This window comes from Capsicum annuum, chromosome 7 (assembly GCF_002878395.1).
Source record: "Capsicum annuum cultivar UCD-10X-F1 chromosome 7, UCD10Xv1.1, whole genome shotgun sequence".
Taxonomy (NCBI): domain Eukaryota; kingdom Viridiplantae; phylum Streptophyta; class Magnoliopsida; order Solanales; family Solanaceae; genus Capsicum; species Capsicum annuum.
In genome coordinates this window covers 225,503,055-225,523,612 of record NC_061117.1, presented here as the reverse complement: position 1 = coordinate 225,523,612, position 20,558 = coordinate 225,503,055, and the positions used below count along the sequence as shown (strand labels likewise).

General features: G+C 33.9%; 2 protein-coding genes and 1 pseudogene across 2 annotated transcripts; 1 reads left to right on the top strand and 2 right to left on the bottom strand.

The window, feature by feature from the left end:
• Positions 1–3,212: 3,212 nt before the first annotated feature.
• LOC107878825 (SEC14 cytosolic factor) lies at positions 3,213–11,461 on the top strand. The gene is made up of 11 exons (XM_016725966.2): positions 3,213–3,653; positions 3,776–3,804; positions 7,622–7,705; positions 7,788–7,841; positions 8,490–8,567; positions 8,701–8,754; positions 8,936–8,995; positions 9,083–9,178; positions 10,575–10,676; positions 10,756–10,836; positions 10,921–11,461. Exons 1-11 carry the CDS (start codon positions 3,599–3,601, stop codon positions 11,239–11,241), a joined length of 1,014 nt encoding a protein of 337 aa, XP_016581452.1. The 5' UTR covers positions 3,213–3,598; the 3' UTR covers positions 11,242–11,461.
• Positions 11,462–11,869: 408 nt separating this feature from the next.
• On the bottom strand, positions 11,870–15,419 carry LOC107878823. The gene is made up of 5 exons (XM_016725964.2): positions 15,020–15,419; positions 13,495–13,580; positions 13,103–13,408; positions 12,908–12,991; positions 11,870–12,587 (listed from the first exon to the last, which is right to left on the bottom strand). The coding sequence occupies exons 1-5, from the start codon at positions 15,389–15,391 to the stop codon at positions 12,155–12,157; spliced, it is 1,281 nt and encodes a 426-aa protein (XP_016581450.1). The 5' UTR covers positions 15,392–15,419; the 3' UTR covers positions 11,870–12,154.
• A 3,703-nt stretch (positions 15,420–19,122) lies between these two features.
• On the bottom strand, positions 19,123–20,305 carry LOC124885920 (annotated as a pseudogene).
• Positions 20,306–20,558: the final 253 nt, after the last annotated feature.

Here is a 20,558-nt window from a genome sequence, read left to right as displayed (position 1 = left end):
AATGGATGACATTGCAGAAGTAAGGAATAAAAATAGAAACAAGAGAAAATAAGAGAAGTAAGAAATAAGAGAAATAAGAAATAAGATACTCACCCAGTAGTACCATACATTCCCAAAGACACCTACCACACTCAACCTCTCCTAACTAGCTGCTCATACTTATGGACACAGCCCTAGGATTACTAACCCGGCAACACAAGAGCTCTCCTAACTACTTGCTACGGCTCACACACACACTAGTCTTCTACCCTTATCCGCGACCTCCGCACCTTTCTATCTAAAGTCATGTCCACAGTAAGCTATAACTGTTTCATGTCGTGTCTAATCATCTCCCTCTAATATTTCTTCGGTCTACCTCTACACCTCCTGAAAACAACCAAAACTAGCCTTTCACACCTAGGAACTGGGGCATCTGTGCCCCTCCTCATCACATGTTCAAATTATCTCAGCATCACTTCCCGCATCTTGTCCTCAACTAATTTAATCGCTGCCATTTATTTTAACATATATATAGAGAGAGAGAGACCGAATAACTTTGACCAACAAAAAATAAAAAAATAAAAATTATCAAACATTATTATGTCATTATTTTCTATTAATGGGTCTATTATTTTAGGTATTAGATTTTGTGTTTGTTGGGACATTAGGAGTTGGTTATTTATTTTTGTCATAGTACACAATAAAGTCACATGAACACGTGTTAGTGTGTCACCCTTCAATCAATTTGAATCACCTCAATTATATGTTTTTAGATTTTTCTTCCCATTTTATAAATTTAATCGTCATTCACTATCAGAAAATTGCTAATTTTTTACAAACGTTTTAATAGAATTTCATTTGTTGGTAAAAGGATTATTGATGAAAAAAATCATCGAAATGTTATCAACAAATTAAATTTCTACAAATATTAGCAACTATTAATAATGAACTCATGAGATTGTGATGAAATCATAATTACGCTTTTATTGTTAATCAGAAGCTTTTAATTCACACTCTACAAATAAGTAATATTTTATTTTTATTTTTTTATTTTTTTTAAGCGAATCAATAACAATCGAATCTCAAAACAAAATCCGAATATCACAAAGAAAAAAAAGAAAAACTTTACTTCAAACATAAGGAATATGTCCTTTTCTTAACTTGGGATTATACATCCCTTTTTTACTTAATCTTAATTAATTATACAATTAATTAACTTATCTATCATGTAATAAGGCGTTAGCGGATTGGCTTGACAAGACTCTACTTTGTTCTATTTAACTCGACGTACGCTCCTTCAGGCCCCTAAATTTAAAAGAGGGGCCACTTTAATTAATTATTTTCCTAATTGCACATCTAGCCAAAGTACATTATAAATGGCTAGTAATTATTCGTTGACAATTTTTTTTAAAAATAAATTAAGTAGACTAATTGGAATGAAATACTTTGCTGGTTTAAAATTGATAAATAAAATACAATAATAAAGTCTACCACCAAAAATTGACATTTGTGGGATGAAATACTTGCAGGTCAATAATAATAATAATAATAATAATAATAATAATAATAATAATAATAAAGTCTAGAAATGGTCAATTAAAACAGAATAATAAAGTCTAGCATCAAGAATTGACATTTTTTTAGCATACATCATCACCAAATTTTTAACTAATATTTTTTATTCAATTTAATATAACGTCATTTTCATACTACTCTGTTAGATAAATGATAATTTATTATATCTAAAAATAATTTAATTTATTTTTTTATTTTACCATTATTTTACATATTTATATAGAATGTAAAATTCATGACATGTTTCAGATGATTATGTTGCTAAATGAATGCATTTAATTTCAACAAAAGAAAAATGTAGAAACTGTTAAAGGAGAGACTTTTTCAATATAAAACAATAACATCAACAATGTTTTTTTTTTTTTTTTTTAAAAAAAAATCACTGTTAAAACACATGAACTCAATTATTCCTCAAAAGTAAATAATTAGTTTAGTTTCAAATTCTTTTTAATTGTTAAATATACGCAGAGTTGTTTTGTCGAGAATTTATAGAAAACAATCTCTTTATTCCGCAAAAATAGAAATAAGATTTGCATATATCAGTAAAAAAATTTTTGCTAAATAATACTACCACTTATAAAATTATACCGAATATGTTGATATTATTATTGTTATTGGTCTTTAAAGAAATATCATTTTTAATAAATTGTGATTGATTCCAATAATCTCTCAAATCATCAATTGACTACACCACAATCTCAAGTAAATTGGAGTTATGATAGTGATATATTAGCATTGTTTCTCCTCAAAAATAATATTTCTTTTAAATGAACTAAAAAATGGAAATTATAACATAATTTGACTAATATTCCTAAGTTAGAATAGTGTCCAATAAAAAAAAGAAGAAGTTAAAATAGTACCTAATATTCGTAAGAATAACGATAATAACTATTCCTACAAAATTACCATCAAAAGGATCTATAATAATAGTAGATGAAACTGTTTTTTTCTTAATTAATGATTCCAATTTTTTATTTTTTTTTCAGAAAATACTATTTCAAAATAAATCCTACTAATACAAATCTTAATTAGTCATTTTATTTTATGTGAAGCATTAACTTCAAATAAGTCATACTCCATCCGTTCTCTTTTAGTCATCATAACTTCTTTTTTAAGAGTCAAATGATAGCTTTTTTTTTTTATTTTTTTATATTGATATACAAAAATTCAAAATTTATAACGTTTTTCATATATACTTTGAATATTTAAATTTTAATATTAAAATATCGAATCAATCTAATCTAATTTAGCTTTAGAAGTAAGTCAAACTGACTCTCGAAGAGCAAAACACAGGGGAGGAGCTATCCTATGTATAAGGATTCATTCGAACCCCCTTCGATGAAAAATTATACTACATTTACATGGTTAAGATTATTTTTTATGTGTATATAACATGTATGGAACCCCCTTCAATTAGTTCGTATATTCACTTGTGAACCCCTTAGTGAAAATCTTGGTTCCGCCACTGACAAAACATGACAACTAAAAAAGAACAAAGAGAGTACTCGATGTGAATTCGAATTAATTTAGCTTCAAGTCGTAAATATAAAAAATTTTCAATAATAATTATTATTTTTAAAATTTTAATCAAATTTCAATACGAGTATCTAGTGAAAAAAATAATCAAAAAGCAAACAATTCTACAAAAATATTCCGTCAATCAAGAACATTATTACAAAAATAAAAGAACCTCGTGACGGTAATCACGTTAGTACATATACTTAGCTTAAATAGATTTTAGTAATAATACTATACTATTGTTAATTAATTATATAAAAATAATATATTGTGTTAGTGCAATTTAAGAAGATCTAACAATGAAGCACCTTCAATTCTTGAACCACAGAGGGAAAAACAACTGTGGAAATTGATAACAAACAGCCAAAAAAGAGCTAAAAAAAGCTTCTTTTTTTCACATTTTTTGTCAGAAAATACACAAACCCCTCTTCTTTATTCACACCCAAAAGCCAAAAAATAAAATAAAGTTGAGGTTTTTAGGTGATTTAAGGAAGTGGGTGTGACTCTTTTTTGAGTAAAATCAAGAATGGTGTGTATAACTGAAGATATGATCAAGCAGTTGCAGACTTTAATGGATGAAAGTTAGTATCTTTACTACTTTTTATGTTTGATGTTTATGCATTTTGTTTGAGTTTTCAGCTTTTTTTGTTTTTTTGAGTTTGGATTTTTGTTGATGATGATGTTGTTGTTGTTGTTGTTGTAGTTGCTGAGCCACTGCAGAAGACTTTTCAGGTATTGCTTCTAATTAACTCAACTTTGAAATTTTTGGTATTCTTTTTTTGTAAAGCAAATTTTGGTTCTGGATTTGATCTGGTTTACTTGATGTGATTCTTGATTTTTGGTTTATTTAAGTATGTTGATTTAGTAGTTAGTCTCCATTTGTGTTTTAGCAAATTCGGGAATCTTAGTAGCTCAGTTGGTTGGCTACATTGGACTTTCACCTTGTTGGCTTTTCAGTTCCTGGATTTGATCTGCCAACTTGCTGTGATTCTTGATTTTGGTTTGTTTAACTTTGGATTATCTTGTTTGTGTATGTTGATTTACTTTTAGTTAGTCAATGCCAAGTCAATAACTTTCTAGATTCTCCATTTGAGTTTTAGCAAACTCGGCAATTTAGTTGCTCAGTTGGTTGGCTGCGTTGAACTTTCACCTTGTTGGATTTTTAGTTACTGGATTTGATCTGGTTAGTTGTTGTGATTCTTGATTTTGGTTTATTGAACTGTAGGTATCTCTCTCATTTATGCATGTTGTTTCATTGTTAGTTAGTCAATGCCAGATCAATTTCTTTTCTAGCTTTCTCCATTTGAGTTTTAGCGAACTCGGCGAATCTTAGTAGCTCAGTTGGTTGGCTAGATTGAACTTTCACCTCATTGGCTTTTTAGTTCCTGGATTTGATCTGTTACGTGCTGTGATTCTTGATTTTGGTTTATTGAAGTGTAGGTATCTCATTTTTATATGTTGATTCATTGTTAGTTAGTCAATGGCAAGTCAAGTTTTAGCTTTCTCCATTTGAGTTTTAGCAAACTCGGGAATCTTAGTAGCTCAGTTGGTCGTCTACATTGAACTTTCACCTTGTTGGCTTTTTTGTTCCTGAATTTGATCTGGCTATGTGCTGTGATTCTTGATTTTGGTTTATTGAACTGTAGGTATCTCATTTATGTATGTTGATTCATTGTTAGTTAGTCAATGGCAAGTCAAGATTTTTCTAGATTTCTCCATTTGAGTTTAAGCAAACTCAGGAACCTTAGTAGCTCAGTTGGTTGTTGGATACCTCGACTTTTACCTTACCTTGTTGGGGAGGATTCGGTTCCACCTTGTAATCCCCTATCCCACGATTATAAGAAGATGGAATGCTGACCAAATTGCAACTGATTTACTTTAGTTTTCCACTCAGTTGCTTGGTTTGAGTAATGACATGAAGGTGCAAATGCAATTTTTCCTTGTTGCTTTTTTGTTTTCTTCTTTTCATTTTTTTTTTCTTTTGGTGGGATAATTATGAATTAGGATGCAACAATTTAACATAATAAGGTAAGTTATTGCAGTTTGGTTGTATTTCGGTGAGATGAATTTTCAAAGCTAGCATCTTGATGCAGAATCAGAAGTCAACTAATGAAAGTTGATCAAAATATGCAGCTAAAAGTTATTCTAGATCTGTTGTTTTTGAATTAAGACTTCCTTGTTCCTATGTTAGGACGTATATGATCTGCAGTTGGAGAATGCTAAGCCTAGTTAAACAACGTGTTACTCCAATGAGGTGTATCCATAGGTAAAGGTCAATGTGATTTAGGAATTAGTTGTCCTTTTATTATGTCTCACAAATAAAGTAGGAATAAATAATTTTAGTAGTTTTAAATTATTAGAGTCCTATGTGATTTAGGAATTAGTTGTCCTTTTATTATTTGAATAGGAATTAGTTATCCAATTTAAATTGGAATGTAGTTAGAAATTTAGCTATAAATATATGTTTTGAGTTATTAATTAAAAAAATTTCCTTTGACAATACTATTGCCGTATTTTTTTTTCTCAACTCTTTCTCTGTTATTTCTCCAATTTCAAAGCTAAAAACCAAGAATTGGTATCAAGAGCCAATTTCTTGATGGATCTGTGAGAAAGATGAATTATGAAAACTTTTCTCAAATAGCTCCTCCTGTCTTTAATGGTGAGAATTACCATCTTTGGGCTGTAAGAATGGAGATTTATCTTAAGGCCTTAGATCTCTGGGAGGCCGTGGATGAAGATTATGAGGTTCTTCCGTTGCCCGATAATCCCACGGTAGCCCAGATCAAAAGTCAAAAGGAAAAGAAAATCAGAAAATCAAAAGCAAAAGCGACTTTGTTTGTTAGTGTTTCTCCAACAATTTTCACGAGAATTATGGGAAATTTGGGAGTATCTGAAGGAAGAATATACCGAAGATAAAAGAATACGAGGCATGAAGGTATTGACTCTAATAAGGGAATTCGAATTGCAAAAGATGAAGGAATCTGAGACCGTCAAAGAGTACTCAGACCGACTTCTTAGCATTGTTAACAAGGTAAGATTGCTTGGCACAAAATTTAAAGATTCGAGAATTGTTGAAAAAATTCATGTTACAGTGCCTGAAAGATAAAGTATCAATAACTACCTTGGAAAATACAAAAGACCTGTCCAAGATTACCTTGGCAGAATTGTTAAATACGTTGTAGGTGCAAGAGCAAAGGAGGCTTATGAGGCAGGATGGTATGGTTGAAGGAGCTTTGGCAGCCAACCACGAACTCAAAGCAAGGGTAATAATTCAAGAAAAGATTACCCACTTTTCCAGCACTGTGGCAAAATAGGTCATCCTTCATTTAAATATTGGAAGAAAGCAGATGCACAATGCAAGATTTGCAATCAACTTGGCCATGAAACTGTGATTTGCAAAAACAAATCTCAAAATTATGAAGCAGAAGCCCAAGTCACCAAAGAAGAAGAAGAAGATCACTTATTTGTGGCAATATGTTCAACCAAGAAATCTGATTTTTGGATGATTGATAGTGGTTGTACAACCCACATGACATATGACAAAACTTTTTTTAAAGAGTTTTTGTCTTTGGAAAATAACAAAATCAGAATTGGGAATGGTGACTATATTCCTGCAAAAGGAAAAGGAAATGTTGCAATCAAAATAGTTTCAGGTACAAAAATAATTTCAAATGTGCTTTACGTGACCAATATTGACAAAAGTTTGTTAAGTGTTGGTGAGCAAATGGAAGAAGGATTTAAATTATTATTTGGAGACAAATATTATCGAATCTTTGATTCTAGTAATCATGAAATTTTACAAGTTGATATGAGAGGCAAAAGTTTTTTATTTAATCCAACAAAAGATGCACACAAGCCATGCAAGAACAAAGATGAATTGACAGATTTATTCAAGAGGTCAAATTCAGCCAAAGCCGAGACAATTTCTGATCCAAGGAGGAGTGTTGAAAATATGTCTCAGAAATACAACAACAACAACAAACCCAGTGTATTCCCACCTAGTGGGGGTTGGGGGTAAGATGTACGCAGTCCATACCTCTACCTTTGATGAAGTAGAAAGGCTGTTTCCGATAGACTCCCGGCTCAATATGTCTCAGAAATAAAGTAGGAATAAATAATTTTAGTAGTTTTAATTATTAGAGTCCTATGTGATTTAGGAATTAGTTGTCCTTTTATTATTTGAATAGGAATTAGTTATCCCAATTTAAATTGGAATGTAGTTAGAAATTTAGCTATAAATATATGTTTTGAGTTATTAATTAAAAAAAAATTCTCTTTGACAATACTATTGCCGTATTTTATTTTTCTCCAACTCTTTCTCTGTTATTTCTCCAATTTCAAAGCTAAAAACCAACATGGCTGAACAAAATCAGAAGAGCAAAGCATTTTGGCATGTGCAACAGTGATAGTGAGGGGAAAGTTGGCTATCTTTACATTGCCCAAAGTTAATTATAGGTTTGATAAGTAAAAACGGAGATCCTTATTTGTGATGTTTCATGAACCTATAACTATGTAATGACCGTATGTATATGTCTCGTAATTTGTGCAGAATATGCATCAGGGGTTCCCAACCGAAACTCTGGTGAGGTTTCTCAAAGCTAGGGATGGCAGTGTCTCTAAAGCACAAAAGATGGTATGTGCATACAGTTTTCATTCTCATTTGAAGCTCAATATAGCATCGAGGAAATATTCTAACTGTAATCAGCATTTTGCAGCTTGTTGACTGTTTAAATTGGAGGATAGACAATGAGATTGATCAGATACTTGCAGTAAGTTTTCTCTTATCATAGCATAGGCATTCATGTTGCTGTAGATAGTGTGATTATTTTGGGTCGCCTAAAACATATAAGTCCACTTCCATTTTTTGTTCATTGTAGATCCTTTTGTGTAATTATTTCGTTCGTTTTGCTTTCTCCAATTATTGTTCATAATGAATTGTCAGCTTGTGTTCTCGTAGTATAACCTGCTTTGATCATGAAGATATCTACCGTTAGCTATTAATCTACCGCATTACATATACAACATATTTACATTGGCAGAAAGTAGTCAATTTTATATACCGTGATCTGTAGGGCTCTGTTTGTTTTCTCCTCACTTCACATCTAATGTCAGGGATTTTCTGAAATCCAAAATGGGAAAAGGAATAGATATCTTTTGAGTGAAAAAACCTTCAGGGGTTGCTTCGTTTGGGTTTTAGGAGATATAACGTCCGCATATAACTTACAGTAAGTTTAGCAGTTTCAAAAAGAAAATTAGCATAGGTTATTGTATGTTTAATTGGGATTTAAGGAGATGTAATCTCCACATAGAAATCCCCATATTATAATCCTTTAGTTAAGTCACCAATAATAAAGAAATGAAGGCAAAATTGGTTCCTCCTTTACTATATGGTTGATGTTTGTCATTTAATGTTGCAGAAGCCAATTGTACCCAGTGATTTTTACAGAGGAGTGAGGGACACTCAGCTTGTGGGGATGTCTGGATATTCAAGAGAGGTAATACTTTGATCTGAATAGATTAGTTATCATCGATTTGCTCTCTTTTCATTTTGGTTTTGCAAATTTTCTTTGTTGTGCTTGACCAATATAATCTTAGTATGTGGTTTCTACTTGATTTTAATTCTTTCAGGGTCTACCTGTTGTTGCTGTTGGTGTAGGGCTCAGCACATATGACAAAGCATCGGTAAGGGTCATATTCTAGATGTAAAGCATTGTTAACATGTCTACCTGCAAGAGTGTCAATTCAGCTTAAACATAATTCAGCTGCTCAAACGTATGCTTTTTCCATTTGTCTCCTACAGATGGCATTGAAATTGTACTTGATATATTGCTTTGTACTGACATATTCCTCTTCTCAATTGTAGATTCACTACTATATTCAATCACATATCCAAATGAATGAATATCGCGACCGTGTAATATTGGTAATTCCCTTGTGTTGGTTCATTCAAATAGGAGATAAATACGACAAAATAGCCTGCAGTGTTGACTGACTGATGTTCATGTTACAGCCTGCTGCATCAAAGAAATTTGGACGGTATATTGGAACCTGTATAAAGGTTTTGGACATGACCGGTCTAAAGCTTTCTGCTCTAAACCAAATTAAGGTATCTTGTTATTTGTTTGACGTTGTAATTATATTTCATTGACCTTCCTATCAAAATCCTACTGCGTTATTCCTTCTGACGGTTTCACTCATCAACTTGACCATTCTGCTTATAATTCTCATTTGACGCTATCCGAACCTGAGGATCCACTTATTTCACTACATCTCTTTGTTTCTGCATTCGTCGTCCACCCTGCTAGTTTTTGCTAAAGTTCGATATGATGTTCAATATTTTCACTTTCTCCAAATAAAGATTAAGTTCTAGTTTCAAAGTTGAAAAAACTCATTCTGATTGCATTTATTCATTCAATAACTATTGCTATTTACATAATTTGAACTTCTGAAAAAAAATATTAATAATCAATTACTCAAATAACCTAAAAACGCATATGATAGAGCGCCACAAAATTTTTTTGGTGGTGCTGGAGGATGAAAGGAACCTGCATCAGCTATAGCTGTCGGAGAGGATATGGACGATTAAATGGTCACAAATGCAAGAAACAATAGGAGTTATAGTGTTATAGAGGACTTTTCCATAACCACAAGTTTACAGCACGGACCTACGTTGAAGGCTTGAACCCGTACCTGTTAATCCTTGGATGAAATAACGAACAGTATGTAGGATAAGGTACTCATAGATGACAGTGTGTTGATTGACGAAAGTAGCTACAAATTCAACTCAAAGCTGTAAATATAGAAATACATTTTAGAGATTAAGGTTTTCAGGATAAGTAATATAAGACAGAATATATGACATGACAAGTTTAATCCGTCTAAGAAGACTGTAGGTGAAGTGCCATCAAACGGGGCCTAAACATAGAATTCAAATACTTGTAGGATAATTACATGATAGATGAATCAAACTTGGATAGCTGAAATGGAGTACCGCATGGTTGCTATGCAATAAGATCATCTTATGAGCCAGAAACCTTATAAGCTGGAGTGAATGTTGGGTTTCTAAAGCCCAACAAATCAACAAGATGAATGTCATAGCAATACGAATGGTAAGATGGATGTGCAGAGTCACGAAAAATTAGACAAGACTAGAAATGAGCACTCCGAGAGGGTGCAAATAGCAACCCGAAGATAAAATGAAAGCTCACGTGAGATGGTGATAGTGATTGAAAGTGAGTCGTTGGAAAAGATGTATAATATCTCGGAATCAATGCTCACTTAACTAAGAACATAGCTCAATGGAAGCAAAGGTTCTATACAGGCGATACAACTAGTTAAGATTTAAACTTATGCTTTCCACGAGTCCTTTTGATCTTGTTAATACTTATATGTTGATATTGATAATTGAAATGAATTTCATTATGAGATGGAGTAATATCTTCTTCTACTTGAGCATACACTAATCTCTTTTAAACATGACATTTTGCTTATTCCTTTTGTAGCTCTTAACTGCCATATCTACCATCGATGACCTAAATTATCCTGAGAAGACGGAGACTTATTACATTGTTAACGCTCCATACATATTCTCAGCCTGCTGGAAGGTTTGTGTATAACCTATAATTGTGCATGAGTCTGCTGAATCAGTTGACCTAAAGCCTCACTCTCTATTCGAATGAGCAGGTTGTGAGACCTCTTTTACAAGAAAGAACTAAAAAGAAAATCCAAGTGCTCTCCGGCTCAGGAAAAGATGAACTGTTGAAGGTACGATGTTCTTTCTTTGTTCGAGTCATTTGGTTTTATCCCTTGATTCTCTCACTTTGTAAAGCTCTAATTCTCAACTCGCAGATAATGGATTATGCATCGCTACCACATTTTTGTAAAAGAGAAGGCTCGGGTTCATCTAAGCATTCTAGAAATGGTACAAACGATAACTGTTTCTCCTTGGATCATGGTTTCCATCAGCAACTCTATGATTATACTAAGCAGCAAGCACTAGCATCAGAGGCTTTTGCACCAAGCAAAGAAGGATCGGTCCACGTGACCTTACCTGAGCCAGATCCAGATGACGCCAAGATTGCTGAAACAATAGAATCTGAATTCCAGAGGATTGGTGAGAAAAATGGAATATGTCAAACATTTCATGAAATAAAGATTAATGGCGATTGAAGCTGATTCGCTGTAGTCTTGGTTATTGCTTATTCTGAATCCGGCTTTTAACATGAGGAGAGGATTTAAGTAAGCGTTGTAGTACTAATATCACTTGCATCATCTCGATGCAGGATTTAGATAGAAGCTAAGTTGTAACATGGCATTTACGCTACCTTGGAGTGGACTATCATATGAATAGTCGAAAATGTCAATTCTCCCACGAGGAATTTTACGCCCATTTTGCTTATTTAATCTGCTTTTTGCTGCTGCTTTCATGATTCTGAATCTTCTCAAGCAGAGTAAACTTTTTCCTGGTTCAAGTACTGTAAAAGAAGGGGAAGAAAAGGTGAAGTTATGATGAATAAAAAGGGACAAAGGAGCCTTTGGTATGTTTTGATTTTCCTTTGGTATGTTTTGATTTTTGTGTTCATCTTATGACGAGGAGGTCACGGGTTCAAGCCTCGAAAACAACCTCTGACAGAAATGCAAAGCAATGTTGCGTACAATACACCCTTGTGGTGGGACCCTTCCCCGGACACCGCGCATAGCGGTGGTAGCTTTAGTACATCAGGGCTGCCCTTTGTTCATCTTATATTGTTTTCTTGTCCTAGAATAAAGAACTTTGGTTAGTACTCCCTGTCCAAAATGCTAAAAATTGTACCTTCATGAATTAATAATGATGGCCAACACATTCATAGACCAAACAGAAGTGCATGACATAACAAGACTCCTAAATTTTCATCTATCATTACAACACTATTTTGGCATAAGCCTTTGTCCACAAATCAATGAAATTCTAGACTTCCTTGCAAGTGACTGACACACTTACATGCAATAAATAACCTAAATTTACACCAGGAAAATCACAGAGATGTTTCTAACCAACAATGAAATTTGCGCAATAAATGTTGAAGTTTCTTTATGAATATTACTACTTCAGCTGTCTGTAGCAGTTGTAGGCAAAGGCAACTGATATGGCAGCACCGATAACAGCAAGAACTGCATATGTATCTTCACGCTCCCAGCACTCATACCATGTAGGCATTGAGCACACCTTGCGAGGGCGAGCTCCTTTTACACTACTAATTTGTCTCTTGAAGCTCTTCTTCTTTTCAGATGTAAACTCCGCATTTTCTTGGTGGAGATTGAAATTGTCTGCATCGTCTGGTAGTTGAGTGTTCTGACAACATGAGATATTTCCATTTGTCTGGCAACAGCTCCTACCCTCTAATTGGGATCCGCATGTGCTAATACCGACTTCATTTGAGTTTTTGGTACCTCTTTCCATATCCGTTCCACCATTAACGCTGAGCCTATGTTCTTGGGATGCTTTCTGTTCGTCTTCAGTTAGTCCCATCTGCCCCCTGAAACAAGATTATCGTAAATAATGAAGGTTTTATCTAAAAATTGTCTCACCAAAAATGTAAGTTATGGTTCATAGGCAGATCACGACAGGCTATGGAACTTGAGCCATTTAAGAGGTAACAAAGTGTTGACATAACAATGCCTTGGCAACATACATAACTTGCATCTTAAGCACAATTTTTTAACATTGCTAACGTTTAGAAGTAAATCATTACAAGTATAGAATAGCTTAAAGATGAAATAAATCATTTAGAAGTAATCAAATGCAATTTATCCTGATGTCAGATTATAATAGCAACAGGACAGAGAGAGAATTTACCTCCACAACCAATCAACAATTTCTCCTTTAGCAACATGCTGTTCAAGCAACTGAGGTACATCATCAGGTGTAACATAGCCATACCTAGTGCACAACAAAAACAAACATGTAGTTTAACCCAGCTAAATTTCATCAACTGCCTACAAGTGAGAGAACAATTTCCAGAAGAAAAGGGGCATAAGGATTTTTCCTAACCAGTGTCCGGAGACTTCCTTGTTAGCGTTTCGCCCGAATATGATCACATTTCCAGCAAACTTGTGTCCCCCGATGTGTGAGCATGGACTAACAGATACTTTTCCTTGAAGACCATTTGATACTATTTCCTCCTGAAGTCTACTAACTATAGCTGGTCCACAAACACCACATCGTCGATCTCTTGAACCGTGACAACACACAAATATGTACCATCCAGTCAGAGCTTCAGGATTTCCAGGTAACCACTCACCATTTTTCACTAGCACCTCCTCAACAAATGTGTCAACATCAAAATGAGTCAATCTCCTGCAACATGGGTGAATTCAGTGTCATTTAATAGATATGCAATCAACAGCAGCAGATGCAATAGAATAGTATATCATAGTCTAAACCTGTATCTGATCATGTCCGGAAAGATCAACACATCCCCATTTGATGTCTCTGTTCCATCATGCCCTTCACATATTGTTAACTGAGTCTTGAAAACAGAAAAGTTACAAGGTAAATCAGTATAGACATTACTGCAATCGTGAAGAAATCATAACCAACTAAGAAATTTGCTTAAGAAATGTATTCCATTTTCTTCAATTTGCCTTCTGTCTTAATTTAAAAAAAAAAATCAGTGGATTTGTCCTGAATTTCTCTGTCGATTTTGATCGAAGTATCCCAAAACGAAATCCCACACCGTGACACACAGGTGTGGCACCGAAAGTGAAAAGTCCGAGCAACTCAGGTTCCTCCCTCCCTATTCAATTTTGGGTGTTGGCTTTAGAGGGTCAACATAACCAAAAGTTTCACCGATGAGATGAGAAGTAAATTGAACAATATCCAAAAATATTTGACATTTTGAAACTACACTTTAAAAAACTATCAAGATTGGAAATTATCCATTTCAGAATGCTCAAAGGCTTAAAACGAACCAATCAAACCTTATAAACACATTAGGGTTGGCTGTACAAATCCTTTGCATTCATTTGACTCTAATCAGATCCATTTCATACAAATTCTAATAAATTGTCCTTCCAGTAAAATTAAGTGTACTCTAGAATTAGAGGTCAAAACAAACCTTTACCAGGTAAACTCTGAATTAGAGGTTATAAGACAAATTCTCAATGAACAAATTATACTTAAGATGTGAGTTATCACTACTCCTTTTCTTATCTCTTCCCTTTCGGGCCAGATCGGATAAAGAAAGGAACTTTTTATCGGTCAAACTCTAATAGTAGTACAGTACTTGAATTTGCAGAGGGAAAAGATACAAACTTCATCATCATGCAAGGGATTACCAGTAACTCATAACAAGTAAGCATAACAAATCCAGTTAGTTTCTACACCAGTAAATTGCCCCATTAATTTTTCAGATTTTGACAGCTCCCTCTCTCTAATTCAGCAAATATATTGTTCTGAAGCTAAAATTACTTCTTTTTTTATTTTTAACAACTGTAGCGTCCAGGCCAGCTTGCGTACACCTCAACTAATTCCACGGTATACCTGCCACCTCCCACCAGCAACAGGTACCAACTAACACTGTCCACCAAGGCTAAGGCTAGGACAAATGGGAACAGACAAACACCTAGTGTTTTTTGTCAGCTCCCTCTCTCTAATTCAGCAAATATGTTGTTCTGAAAATAAAATTACTTTCTTTTTTTATTTTTAATAACTGTAGCGTCCAGGCCAGCTTGCGCACACCTCAACTAATTCCACGAGATACCTGCCACCTCCCACCAGCAACAGGTATCAAGTAACACTGTCCACCAAGGCTAACATTCTAATGGGAGCAAACAAAGCACCTAGTGTTTTTTGTCTCCTCGAGGATTTATACAAAGTTAACATTACTTTCAATTTTGTAACACTTAACATCTGCTTAAGTTAACAACAATGAGCATTCGAATGGATAAAAGGAACAACAGCACAAACCTGTTTCTTCATGTCATTTTTCCTAGCAACAAGAGCAGCAGCAAGTAACCTAGGCAACCGATCAAACTCCGCAGCTTCAATACGCGGCGGCCAAACTTGTGGATTCTTATAGCAAAGGAACACATGCCGTTCATAGAAATCAACACTACCAACAAGCAGACTCTGTCGAAAATCCGGCCGCGAAAAACCGAACTCAGCATCAACGGCGACAGCGGCGGAGGAGGAATCGGTGCCGGAGAGAAAACCTTCGTTCTGGAGGCTTCCAGAAGCACTACCGATCTGAGAAGATTCTAGAAGGTAGCTGCTATCGGCATCGGAAACAGTAATAGGAGAAGAAGTATTAGGGTTTATGAAATCCTCTCTGTTAGCCATTGACTACTCTAAAAACACTTCTTTGGACACTTAAATATGAACACTTATATATATATACCTCGTTTGGTCATGAATTTTTTTACTTTTTTTTCTTGAGTCCAATTTCGAAAAACATATTTAACACAAAATTTCAAAAAATAATACTTTTATTTTTCCTTCAAGAATTACAAGAACAACACCAACATGGGTTGTGGTGCAACGAAAGAGACTGTTTCACCCTTAACCAAAGGTCGAGGGTTCGATCCTGGGCATGGAAAAAACTCTGTTGGGAGCGCTACCCCCAAATAGGGCCCTACTCGATGCAAATTCAGATTAGTCGAATTTCAATACGGGTAAACAAAAAAAAAAACAAGAACAACAAAAAATTATTTTTTACATTTTTTTTTCCACCTTTTAAAAATTTAAAAATCAATTATATACTATTATTTTATAATCCAATACGACTCTAATAAAAAGTACTATTTTCAAATTACAAAAATAAGAAAATTTTATTTTTACATTTTTTCACATCAAATTACTTGTGAAAATTTAAAAATAATTGTAGTTTATTTTGTAGCCAAACATGACTTTAATACCCAAATATCATATAAGTGTACGATTTGAGTTAGTGTAAATAATCGAGTTATATGGTAAATTATTAAATGATGACATGTTTCTTATTGTTATATCGAGTTAGGGTTTTAGTAGCTATAGAAGTACCTGGTTCTGGGGTGAAGTAGTCGATGAATTAAATACTCACTGGAATGATCCACTTGAAATGATGGTATGTTTCTATTCACCATGCTGTATTAATTGCTTGGCTAATACAGTATTAATGTATAATTTAGCCAATGAATTGCTTGTGTTTATGATAATTTCAATTTCTAATTACTACATTTTATTTATTGAGATGTTAATATGATAAAGGACAATATAGTAACTTACAGCCTGTCAATGAGTCACGTGTATTTGTAATGATTACATATTACTAATTGCTGTAATAACACATTTATCGTGATGGCACAATAGTAGCACAGAATCGCCATGCTACATTAGTTGCTTGGTTGATACAATATTAATGTATATTTTAGTCAATGAATTGCTTGTGTTTAATTGCTACATTTTATTTATTGAGATGTTAATACGGTAAAGGACAAATCTAGCCAACTGAAAGTATCTAAGCATCATTTGAATTAATTGGGAAAGCTAATCTTGAATTTAACCATGTAAGTTAGATTTGTAACTTACAACCTGTCAATGAGCCACATGTATTTGTAATGATTACATATTATTAATTGCTATAATAATATATTTATTGTGATGGCACGATAGTAGCACAGAATCGTCATGCTACATTAGTTGCTTGGCTAATACAATATTAATATATGTTACATTTTATTTATTGAGATGTGAATACAATAAAGAACAAATCTAACCAGCTGAAAGTATTTGCGCATCATGTAAATTAGTTGCAAAAGCTAATTTTGAATTTAACCGTCCGTAGGGATTGTATGATTTACTTGTTATACCACATTTATTACAAGATTAATAACATAGAATACAATTTGACTAATGAACCGTTCTGATTCTCACATGAATTAGTTGATGAAAAAGATACTCTTTAAAATGAACCACTTGTAATGATTGTGTATTTTAATTGTAAGATCATATTTATGCCTCGCATGAATGGTCTGATGAAGAAAATACTCTTTAAAATCACATATAATAATTACGTGTTTTAAATCGTTATATCATATTTATCAAAAAACAACACAATAATGCATAATCCAACTAATGAATTACCTATATTTGTAGTGACCGCATATTTTTAATAACTACATTATATTTATGGTGAGGTCAATATAGTAATATGTAGTCTAGCCAATTAGCCACATATATTTATAATGATTACATAGTCTTAGTCGCTACATGATTATATTTTATCATGATAGTAGCACAGAACCTATCAAGTATGGAAGCATCCGTGACTCAGATAAAATATGATTAAATGTCTATTGTATTTATTACAATTTTTTATTTTTTTTCATATTTGTGTGTGTGATTGAAGTAGTCGATAAATCAAATACTTACTGAAATGAATTTCAAATGTCGTATTTTTATTCATCATACCACATTAATTGCTTGACTAATAAAATATTAATTGTTAAATCATATTAGGGTATTAATAGTTATGGGAGTACCTAATTCTTGGATGAAGTAGTCGATGAATTAAATACTCACTAGACTGAATTTGAAATAATTGTGCATTTGTATTCATCATAGCACATTAATTGCTTGGCTAATACGATATTACTGTATAATTTAGCCAATGAATTACCTGTTTTTATGATAATTGCAATTTCTAATTGCTACATTTATATTTATTGAGATGATAATACGATAAAGGATAAATCTAATCAGCTGAAAGTAGTTGTGCATCATGTGAATTAGTTGTAAAAAATAATCTTTGAATTTAATCATCTTCAATGATTATCGCTACACTGTTACATTTATCATGATGGCACGATAGTAGCACAAAGCGTAATTAAACATGGAAGTATCTGAACGTCACATGAATTAGCTGATAAAGAAGATATTTGAAATCAATTCTAATAATTGCATATTTTTAATTGTTATACCACATTTATTATAAGGACAATACAATAATACATAATTAACTAATAAACCACCTATATTTATAATGATTACATATTTCTAATCGATACATCATATTTATTGTGATGTCAATACCATAGCATATAACTTAGCCAACTATTATATTACTTGGGTTTCAAATAAATTAGATGACAAAGAAAATATTCTTTAAAATAACCATTTATCTTTGTAAACCCTTTTTAAACAAATACTTCTTAATATACTATATTTAAACTCAATTTTTATACTTCCCATTTGTGTATAACTTGAGAATTTTTTTTTTTTGGTTCTGATACTCTTTTTTCATAAAATTTGAATTTCAATAATGTATTAGGTAATAAAAATTGTTCTCTCATCTACAAAAAAATAAAATAAAATTGACTGCATGTCTATTCGTCATAAAACATTAATTGTTTAGCTAATACAATATTAATGTATAGTTTAACCAATGAATTACCTGTATTTATATTGCTATTTCTAATTGCTGATTTATATTTATTGTGATGTTAATACAATAGAGGACAAATCTAGCCAATTGGAAGTATCTTTGTCTCATGTAAATTAACGTTAAAAGATAATCTTTAGCTTTAATCATTTTTTTTGTTTTCCATCCGGTGTTCCGTACCCGCATTGGAGTCCGACTAATCCGAATCTGCGTAGTGTAGGGCCCTATTCGGGGGAAAACGCTCCCTACCAAGTGTTTTTCCATACCCAGGGCTTGAACACGAAACCTCTGGTTAAGGGAGGTTACACCACATTTATCACAAAAACGATACAGTAATGCACAATATAACTAATGAACCACCTATATTTATAACGATTGCATATTTCTAATCGCTACATCATATTTATTGTGATGCCAACATAGTAGTATATAGTCTACCAATATGGGTTGTGGTGTAGTGGTGGGACTACTCCACCACTACACCACAGAATGAGCCGTGCAGTGCGCGCCCCGGATTAGTCGGGGCTCCAATGTGGATACCGGGCCTTGGATGATCCTATCCAAGAGAATAGTACAGTGATGATGAATCTCGAGCTCAAGTTGGTTGATCAGCTATATATAGCAGGACCTTCTGGCAATAATTTTGATGCTCCTAAAGCCGGATCGGAGTGCTTCCAAACATGCATGGATCAAGGAATAATCTTGCATTTGTTTCAATGAAAACACTCAAAAGTGTTTTCAATGAGCATATTTGTCTGCAAGCGAAGGGGAGCTTGGAGTAACTGATAAAGTTGCTGCCATATGTGACCAGGAGGTCACGGGGTCAAGTCTTGGAAACAACCTTTGGCAGAAATGGAAGGTAAGGCTGCGTACAATATACGCTTGTGGTGGGGCCTTTCCCCGAACACCGCGCATAACGGTAGCTTTAGTGCACCAAACTGCCTTTTTTTATATTTGTCTGCAAGCAGATATTAACTTAATGAATGCTAATATCATAAACCAAGTAAAGTAACTACAGTGATGTCGTCCAGTTTCCCATCGTGGTACCCAAATCCAGCCTCGCGAGCTCCATCAGAGAAAGGCGATGACTTAGTATGATCCATTGCTCATAGGTCATCTGAGGCCCTAAGCCAGCTTCCATGGCCTGAAATACAACTCCACTGATATCTTCATCATACAAATTATCAAAAAGCTCATCTGTACTAGCGATTAGGACCTAGGTGAATTGCCGCTTTATTGAAATCTAGTTCATCAGTGAGTGCAACAATACAAGCAGTAGAAGAACCTTTTGCTTTTGCCCTCACGTAAGCTCTCTCCCCGGCCCTGATTAGGTTTACGGAACCTTTTGGTTCATCTAGAATTGCAGTTGAAGAGTGAGACATCAATTCACGGGCATATAGTCCAGCATCAATACCAAGACCAGCCCATCCACCAACACCATCAGCTGCACAGATTGCTGGTGTAAGGATACAAACAAAATGAGCATCCTCTCCACCAGTTTTTGCTTTAGCGGGATGAGGTAGGTAAAAAGATCCTGAGTTTAGCTTCAAGGGGATCGCTCCTCCTCTTTGCAGCATCAGTTCTGAAATATTGATAAAGCATGAAGTTATCGAGCTGTCCTTTGCTTCCCAAACTAATGTTAGCTTTACGAACATTCTGAAAGCCTCTTTTGTTGTAAGTAACAACACAACTTTTTACAGACGAACTACAATGCAGGCGCCTAGGAGTGATGAGAAAGGAAAAAGACCTTCCTCACGCACAGACAGACTCTCTTTAGCAAAGTCCCTATTGCCAACAAAATGGCCAATATGAGTCCTTGAACCACAAACAGCCATTAAGCCTTCCTGAGTGTCAACGCCAAAGTAACTCAGGAAGCAGCAAACCTTCACGTGCAGAGTTCTGCAGAACCACGGAAGGAAACAATATGAGGCTACGTCAGCAGATTGCAGTTTTTTCTTTTCAATGGACATAGTAGATAAAGCAAACTGACAAAGCAAGACACACACAGCAAAAGCTTCTATGTCTCCCCTTTCATTAATCCTTTTTTAAACAAAGAGTTCATACTGAAAAGATTTTGTTAACTTGTGC